At 50.6% G+C, this 9537-nt stretch overlaps 1 protein-coding gene across 1 annotated transcript; it reads right to left on the bottom strand.

Moving 5' to 3' along the window:
* Positions 1–5972: 5972 nt before the first annotated feature.
* On the bottom strand, positions 5973–8265 carry LOC120658540 (cytochrome P450 78A5-like). Its single transcript, XM_039936799.1, has 2 exons — positions 7315–8265; positions 5973–7178 (listed from the first exon to the last, which is right to left on the bottom strand). The coding sequence occupies exons 1-2, from the start codon at positions 8260–8262 to the stop codon at positions 6561–6563; spliced, it is 1566 nt and encodes a 521-aa protein (XP_039792733.1). The 5' UTR covers positions 8263–8265; the 3' UTR covers positions 5973–6560.
* Between the last annotated feature and the right edge of the window lie 1272 nt (positions 8266–9537).

The following is a 9537-nucleotide window of genomic DNA, read 5'->3' as shown; positions in this document are numbered from 1 at the left end:
ATCATTAGATGGTAAGTACTTCCTCCGCTCACGACCAATCATATTATTGCAATCCATCAATGTGAAAGGTACATTCTCAACTCCTCCATACCACTGCTTGAAAAATTCATAGACCTTGGCTGGTTGTATTCCAGCTTCTCGTATCTGAGAAATTAGTTGTTTATCTGCCTCTTTAATACGTCGTTGGGACCTCAACTTGTTTACCTTATTTGGACTAGCAAGATAGTGATTGTGGTCGAATACAATCTTTTGCACTGTCCAAATTTCCTCTCTACTTACACTGAACTGAATACGAGCATCACAACATGTCCTTTTAGTGGCATTTTCTTTTGAAGTCTGATGTTTTGAATGCTTAGCTCGTTGTCCTTGGTTGCTACATACCATATGCTTCTGATATACAGTCCCATCTGGTTTAAGCCTTGTGGTGCTCTTTCTTATACTAAAACTAATTCTTCTAGCATAAGCATTGTATATCTGATATGCATCATTCTCTGATTTGAAAGACATTCCAACATGAGGTACAATTGCAGATCCACCATGGTTACTACCCACCTACAGAATAATGAGATACTTAATTAAAACATGAAGCTACAATAATGAAATATAGTTCAAAGTTTATTTGGTGAAACTACCTGATCAGTTGGCGGATCCTGAGGTGCTATGGCTTCGAACACCTCCGGTGCTTGCATGGTTGAATTTGTTAGCATCTCCATCACCTCTGAGACTGTCGAAGCACCAGTGACCAATTCATTGCCGGGAGCCGATGATGCCCTCAACGGTGAAACAGATTGAACTGCAATCTCAGCAGCCGCAGCTGACTGGAGGGTGTCCGGTTCGACCATCGCTGTTGATGGAAGAACATTATGGTTGATGTTCGCAGTACCTGAATGGCCGGCGGCGGCAGAACTCTCCATCGATGGCCGCGGCAGAGTTCTGCAGTTTGACGTCAGATCCTTTTTTCACGAATCTACTAGTATTTTTCAATATGCGTAGCAGTCCCAAGGCTCCGTCGCGCAGCAGCGGCTCCGCTTCTCTGCTGCGGCTCAGCTTTTCAATCCTGGCTCAGCAGCGGCTCCAAATCCGAAACAGCGCAGCCCCCGCGGCAAGCTTGATGACCAGGCCCACCAAAAGCCACGCGGCACAGTCCTGGGCGGTGTCGCACGAGCAGCGTTGTGCGGCACCGCCGCAGAGAATTTTCTGCCCCGTCGGTGCGTCGTGGAGGCAGGCTTGCGACTTCCCCCGCGGCCCGCGACCCGCCGCCGCCGATTCGCCGGGTATCAGCCAGAGCTCATCCTGCGCGTTCGGTAATTCGGTATCTAGACAATTTGGACAATTTCGGTTCTTCAGAAACTGGTTCCGATCGGTTCCTAAAAAATTTGGTACAGAAGAAATTCGGTATCGGTAAATTCGGTTCGGTTTCGGTATTTACCGAATAGTACCGAATTAGTCACAGAGAAGATGTAATAGCCGGTTCAAAAACTAATTTTGATATAATTTCATAGGTATTAATAGTGCAAAATACAAATACATATAAAAATCCACATGACTATAAGTGTGAGTGCCAAAAATACATAATATATTTTCTATAATTGTACAATCAATTATATAACAACACTCAAACTTATCACATTTCATGTAAATTCGGTAACTTCGGTAAACTCGGTTCGGTTTCGGTATTTATCTCGGTAATTCGGTTCCTAAAAACTCGAAACCGAACATGGAACAGAATACTTCGGTTTCGGTAATTTCGATTCGGTTTTCGATAATTTCGGTGCGCAGGGTGAGCCAGAGCGCCTGGAGCCTTTCCACTTTCCAGCCAACTCTAGCCGCGGTATCCCGATCCGTCCCCGGGGTTGGCGAACGCGGCATGGCGCCTCCTGCCCCAAGTGCCCGGTGCCCATCACGCACCCGAGGATCGTGTTCCGCCGCGCTCCGCCCGGCCGCTCCCGTCGCGTCCAACTGTGCGCGGCAGGCTTTCCCTGCCGAGTGCCGACTAGGCGACTGCACCTACGAGCAGGGCGGTATAGCCCACGTGGGCATCCACGCGCCGCCGGCCGGCCGCATGATCTTGCCGAGTTGCGCTCCCCGCGGCCGGCGACGGCGATCACACCGCGACGGACGGGACGGGACGGAGCCCATGCATCTCGCCGTCGTCAGTGGGTCGAGGCCCAATCACGTTCCTGACTACTGACAGAACGCAGCACCATCTCGCAGCACCTTTCTTTTCAGGCTAGACGGGGGCTGACCGGCGACGTGACCAACCGCCGGCGACGGCTTTGTCTTGTCCCCGCGAGCCCAGATCTCCGCCATTGCTCTCCGTCTCGCCCACACCTGCAGATTGCGCCAATGATGGGACGGTGGCGCCCACCGGCTGGCTCCAAGCGGCATATGGGACACGTTCTGGTCGGACCTTTCCGTTTTCGTCGTAGATACAGGCATCTTTCCATCGATGGCGAGTTGGCGACGACGCAGCTGCTTTCCGGTCTTCTTCGTCGCAGATGCCGCGCAGATTTGGATCTGAGGATGTCCAAATCAGATTTTGTTTGAATCTGCCTTGGTGGAATCATATCGTTTGGTTCTTCATTTGGAATGGCCGTGTTGGAATCGTATCATTTGGTGATCAGGTTCAGGGTTGCAGTCCTCAAGGATGCTGATGCCTACGGAGTAGTTGACATAGCCAAGATGCAGTACAAGAAAGCTTTGGTTGGCAAGCAAGCAAGCTGCACTTTTGATTCGTCCATCTCCCAGAAGTTTCCACTGCTAAACCATGGGGTCTGATGACTACTACGTAAACGGATCACGGTTTCCTCAAACGAAACAGATCACTGCGCGCGCGGGCCATTAAAAAGAAATGCTCTGCACCCAGCGTCCGGTTCCCTTCCATGAAACAGTGCTCTGTTTCCCAGTGTTTGACCAACTTCAATTACTGCGTGCTAGCATACCTCGATTACTTCCATGAGGCATGGCAAATGCAGCGCCTATCTGAAGGCGCAGGCGTTGAACTGCAACTATATTAGTTTTTTTTATACAGGCCTTGCATTTGGCTGCGACTGTTGCCATCAGATCTTATTGGATCGAATCTTCAGCTGCGACCAACCTAGTTACCAGAGGAGTTGACAGTTCACTGAGGAATCAAGGCCGTTATTTTTTTTTCTTTTTTGTATATATATATATATATATATATATATATATATATATATATATATATATATATATATATATAACAAAAACAGTTTGATCGTATCGATCTGACTGGATGCAGTTATGACCAGGCCAAGCTAGTTTCTTGATTTGTTGGCGGATATCAAAGATGATCATGATCTGAGTCTGACTGATCGTTGATTAACAAAGGCTGTTTTACGGTCACTGACTTCTACACAAGTCAACTTTCAGGATCATGGGAAAGCAGAGAGCAGAAAGTAAATTATCTTGAAAAAGTATCAGAGTCTAGTCCACGAGCACCTTCAGCTATTATATCATATCTTTTTATCTCCTCTTCAACAAATTGCTCAAACACCCACACCAAAAACCATCGGCGTTCATAGCAAGACCATGGGACAGTTTTGCGGTACTTGGGAGGCAACACCAAGACTGTAAAATCAGCCTGATTCAAGGCATCAATCCGTACTGTGCATCCTGATTCAAGGCAACACCTCTGTCGATTAGAAGACATGCAAAACTTTTGCACGTTCAAAAAAAAAAACGGTACTGTGCCCATTGCTACACAATATGGAACAACGAAATGGGAGAAATGAAGATGATGGTCTGAATCTTCTTCTTCTTCTTCTTCTTCTTCTTCTAACGCAGATGATTGTCTGAATCTGATGCCTTGAGCTCTGGCTTCGTGTGAACACATGCCTCGAGATTCAGATCATATAAAAAAAAAGGTTTCAGGATTCAGACGATGAAATAAGCAAGCCCGTTGCAGAGACCAAGTCTAAAACTGATAAGCAGCATCAGTAGAATGCATGAGTAGTGGGCAGTTTTTCCTGCCAAGCATGAGACGCGTGACTGCGTGAGTAGCATGAACATGCATGAGCTGGGTAGGCAGAGTAGCATGGTTGCATGAATACACAGTATAAGAGAAGTATAGTTTGTTAGGCACATGCCATTTCGTCTCGCAGGTAGCAAAGACTCCATTTAGTCGCTGCTTGGTAACAAAATGTGACTGTTCAGAGCAAGAAGCCCTTGCATGACGACGATTTTGATATTAAAAAAAAAGTTTGAGACCAAGTCTGAGGGACCGAAATAGCGACCAGAGGAGGGTGAATGGGAGCCGATTAAAATTTTTCTTCAAAGAGAGTACGGCTTAAAATCCCAAGTGCGCACTCAACCCTGGATTCTTAGGTGAAGTGTGGAATAGCTATAGAGGAGCTACACCAACACAAAAACAACCCTAGGAACAAACGAGAATAAACGCGAAAGCAAACGCAAAGAACAGCACAAGATTCAGCACGGTATATATCACCGGTTGATCCGACGTACAAAGACTTGAGTACGTCGGTTTAACCGATGATACAGAGCCTGCAGCACGATAAAACAATGCACCAATTAAACCGACAAAATCGACAATTAACATCAGTGCAGTTGTCCAGAGAGACAGCAAAACAACGTAGTGAACACCGGTTAAACCGACGTGCACATGGAGCACCTCGTCGGTTAAACCGATGCCCAGAATAGGACAAAACCCAGAACCACTCACCGGTTAAACCGATGAGGGACAAAATGAACTCGTCAGTGCAACAGTTCAACACCCAGAGATGCTGTCACAAAAACAAATACACCGGATGATCCGGCGCTATTGCCCCGGAGCAACAGAGAAGCGTCGGTTCAATTCGTCAAAAACCCTAACAGCCGTAACACCTATTCACCGGTTGATCCGACGTGCATATGTTTAAACACGTCGGTTCATCCGGTGATAGGGAGAATTCTGTTCGAGTCCAGAAACATTTTTCCAGCCCGCGTCCTTTGGAAACCTCGATGATTGGAGGATCAAATCAAGTCCAAAGGAGCTCAAATTTTGCAGACATGATCACAAAGACCTTGTGAACATGTCCACGAAAGGAATCGACGAATCACTCCATGAGATGGGAGGAATCGCAGATATCTCGAGCAAGAACGAGGTTTTCTCTAGAACTCAAAAACTTCGAATTGAAGGGACTCGTGATTCCGCAGGTTTTAGCACTAGGCTAGATGGATTAGAATCACTACAAAGAGTCACGTGATCATCAAGAAACAACCCCTCATCTCGTGCACAAGAATAGACACGGGAAAATCGAATTTCAACCAAACAAGGCACAAGATGTATGAAATTGAAACGAATTCAAAAGCCCTGAGGGCACAAGGAGGAGAGGGCCTCCTTTCCCGATCAATTTCATACAAGAGCCTCAAAAATCCATAGCCCTAAAATCCTAATCCTAGAGAAGAAAGGAAGGAATATGGAGGAAGAGGAGGAGACGCCTGAGAGGTGGTCTGGTCTGGGCGCCAGGCAGAGAGAGGAGAGAAAGAGAGAGTGTGTGAGTAGATGTTTATGCACACTAACTTTAGAACTAAAAGACTAAACTATCCCTAGACTTAACTAGACACTAGAAAGCCCGTAGGGGCAAAACCGGAAAAAGATATAAGGACTCATCCGACGGCCAAGGTTCTTTCTTCGAGTCGAAGTCTTCTCCGCGATGCCACCGTGGGGATGAAGATCCGGTCCGCGGTTTTGGAGAGTCCGCGAAACCCAGGTAGGTGGCCGGTTTTGAGAAAACCGCCAAAACTCCACGCGCGGGAAGATTCCCGCCTCCACGCCGTGGCCCTGGACGCCGTTCCCGCCTCGGCCTTCTGACGGCCCTAGACGCCGCCCGACGCCCGTCACCTCCTCGCCCGCAGCGAGGCCCTAGACGCCGTCAACACCCGTTCCTCTGCCAGTCCCGAGACCGACGCCCGTGCCTCCACGACTTGGCGTCTTCAACCGCCGTCCGCCAACTTGGTTTTGTGGCGCAAACCAAGAAACCCGCCATCCACCGGTGCTTGCGCCCTCGATCCAGGAGTGGACGCCACAGCTACCGCCAGGCCCGAGCTCCGGTCCCGGCTGGCCTTCACCGTCGTCCACCACACGGTCCATCGGCCACAGCACCTCTACGGTAGCTCTCCGTCGACACTCGACGCCCGTGTACCTGCAACCAAAGACCAAGCACACGATCACACCGCACAGTTTACAATTCACTCATCCCAGCCAGGAGAAGGTACTCAACATTCCTCAAAGTCCAATATAAATAACTCTTAATATTATCGCTCATGTTCATTTCCACGAGCCAGCCGATCGCACCAAATTATTTTAGCACACAAAACTTAGCATGCCACATTCTTAAGAGATGAGGAATGCTTGGACAAACGGAAAATATAAGGAAAAACTCTGACGACGCCATGCACGGCGACCATTTGGTCGTAGCTTCCTTCATTGGTTCGTAGAGACACCAGCTAAACAAGACGACGACGCGGCCAAGCATGGAGGTAGGTCGGACACTCGGGCAAACAAATTGAAGGGCCTGACGGTGATGACGTACGACAGCTTAGGCTGCTGCTTGGAACCTGGGGACGGCCTTGCACACCAGCGGCGTCGCCATCTCCAGCGACATGCTCAGGCGCTCCGACAGGTCCACGCCGCCGGCGGCGGCCGCGGAGGCCCACTCGAACTGGTGCAGCAGCTGCGCGATCCAGAGATGGGTGGTGGCGAGCGCCAGCATCTTGCCCGGGCAGACGCGGCGGCCGGCGCCAAAGGGGGCCAGGCGGAGGTCGCTCCCGAGCACGCTCACGTCCTCCTCCTGGAAGCGCTCGGGGCGGAACACCTCCGGCTCGGCCCAGATGGCGGGGTCGTGGGCGATGGCCCACATGTTCACCATCGCCGTCGTGCCGGCGGGGACGAGGTGGCCGCCGACGTGCGCGTCGTGGATGGCGAGGCGCGCCCACGAGAGGAGCGGGCCCGGAGGGTGCATCCGCAGGGTCTCCTTCACGACGCACTGGATGTAGGGGAGGTTGGCCACGTCGGCGTCGGTCACGCCGCGGCCGCGGCCCACGACGGCGTCCAGCTCCGCCTGCGCCTTCGCCTGGATGTCAGGGTGCAGCACCATCCTCGCCATGATCCACTCCATCAAGATCGCCACCGTGTCGGTGCCTCTGAAGATCATTTCCTGGTTACAACAAAAAAAAAAACAACAGGACAAAACGTGCGTAAATTGAATGAAACCATTTCCGTATCCATGTAACAGAGAAGATAAATAAAGATTGTAAAGGACATGCATTTTACACATACAAAGTCGATCTTACCCAAAGAACAGCGATCATGTCGGAATCTGACATCTTCTCCTCTCCCTCGAGGCCAAGGAGGACGTCCACGAAGTCACCCACGAACTCATCCGTGACCCCTCCATTTGCACGCCTCGCCCTGTGCTCCTGGATGATCTTGCCAACGAACTCTTCAACCTTCTGGACTAACCTGTTGCACCGGCGGCGCACGCCCTGGAGGTCGAGCCACTTGAGCAATGGCAGGTGGTCGGCCCAGTTGAAAGTCCCAAGGAGGTCGTAGCCCTCGGTCACCATCTCCTCCAGCAGTGCGCCCTCTTGGCTGGCCAAGTCGTCGTAGTGCTTGCCGAAGACGGTGGCCATGATGTGGTTGAGCGACGCGGCGTGCAGCACGCGCTTCAGGGAGACCTCGCCGTGGCGTACCATGGCGGCGGCGACGTCGGAGACCATGGTCGCGCCGATGGAGGTGCGGTGGTGCGCGGCCCCGGCCACGCGTCGAGGGCCGAACAGGTGCGCGGCGGCGAGGCGGCGGAGCCCACGCCAGTGCGCGTCGCCGGACGGAGCGAAGCCCATGGCGCGGTGGAAGAGCAGGTGGCGCGCCGCGTCCTTGACGGGGCGGTCGCCGAACGCCGGGCTGACGAGGATCTCGCGCGCCGTGTCCGGCTGGCTGGACACCACGAGCCGCGTGAGGCCGACCGAGAAGGCCATCAATGCCGCGCCGCCGTCGACGGCGCGGGACAGCGCCGCCAGCGTGAGGTGCGCCACGGGGCTGGAGAGCGCGGTGACCACGCCCGGAGGGCCGGACGGCGGGCGGCGGCAGCGGGAGAGCGCCCACGCTGGCCCGCCGGGGGAGAGCCACAGGAGCAGGGCAGCCAGGAAGAGGGCCGCGACGAGGGGCGGGAGTGGGGAGGTTGTCGGGAGGAGGAGCAGGAGGAGCGAGTCCTCATGGCCGGTGGTCATGGTGAGCACCATGGCTGCTTGGGGTGGTGTGGGAGATGAGGGGTTTGGAGAAGTTGGTGGAATGGTGAGAGGGAGGGAGCGTTTAAATAGGAGGGAGTCCACCGCTGATGTAGCAGCTGTTAAGGCAAATAATTTTCTGATTTCCGTTTAAATTGCGCGTATTTAGTACTAATTGCATTGCCTAGGAGGCAAGGCAAGGAGTGATTGACGCCCTTGCTTGCAACAATAATAACGCCTTTAAATAAGCGTGTACTAACCTTTATGAATGGCTTGATTTTAGCTCTTGATGAATGAAAAGAAATATGTGGGATCTTTTTCTTGAAGAAAATATTCTGTGTAGATTATATTTGAAACGGGCCAGAGCTTCTTCAAGTGCAATGAGGTCATTGTGCGTGTTTTATTTTAAAAATCCTAGACGGTATGGAATGAAATCAAGACGAACTGCAGTACTGTTTGTACCTAATGCATAATAATATAACGGTCTAAAGATTTGAAACAGTACATGCAGATATGAAACAGCACCTGCACCTCTGAAGGAACAAATTTCAGAGTTTAACTAAAAGCTCTGCATTTTCTTAAAAAAAACAAAAGAGAAAAAAAAATAGAGGTAACTGGCACACGATGATAAGAAGCTGGTTATTTGTAATCTCCTATAACAAGAACATGAAGACGATTATAATTGTTCAGTGGAGACTAACAGAATGGCTAACCATTTCCAGCCTATGTTTTGTTCGCGTTTCTTGAAAGCTTAAAATACAGATAAATCTTTGAAGTTCGCCAGGAATCCAAACACATCAAGCTGGAAATCCAAAAATAATCAATAAGCACAGAAATGTGCATCGACGTTTCAAGCTGGAAATCTTGAAACAGGCAACCAGAAACGGAAATGTGCATCAATGTACCAAATCAAATCTTGAAAAAGGAATATAATAAAATGCTGATTGCTCATATATCATGACAGGTCCATGACTAATTAAACACAGGAAACGGGGCATTTAAAATCTTACCATTAAATCGTCAGCCAGCCGGCTCTGGTTACGTGTATTGCTCTAGCAGTAGTGGCGAAGCACTAGCGCAGCCGTAAATCGATGAGCACGCAAAGGCAGCCAGCCGGACGCCGGTGACGCTCCGCTTTAACGGCCCGTTGCGTTGCAAGCCCCCCCCTGAATTCGGCCTAAATACGAACCGAAACCAACAACTTCTGCATTGGAACCGAATCAAAGTGGTTGCAAATCGAAATCAGTTTCAATTCCCTTTCGATTTGTGCATGCCACGCAAGTGAAGAAC

The sequence above is a fragment of the Panicum virgatum genome, chromosome 2N, assembly GCF_016808335.1.
Source record: "Panicum virgatum strain AP13 chromosome 2N, P.virgatum_v5, whole genome shotgun sequence".
In the NCBI taxonomy this organism is placed as follows: domain Eukaryota; kingdom Viridiplantae; phylum Streptophyta; class Magnoliopsida; order Poales; family Poaceae; genus Panicum; species Panicum virgatum.
The sequence above is the reverse complement of the archived record's forward strand: the minus strand, read 5'-3'. Positions and strand labels throughout refer to the sequence as shown.

Bases quoted from the DNA above. Each gene is read 5' to 3' on its own strand.
- LOC120658540 (XM_039936799.1), bottom strand. From the start codon at position 8,262: ATGGTGCTCACCATGACCACCGGCCATGAGGACTCGCTCCTCCTGCTC. The intron at 7,179-7,314 runs GTAAGATCGACT...TGTTGTAACCAG, and splicing joins ACATGATCGCTGTTCTTTGG to GAAATGATCTTCAGAGGCAC.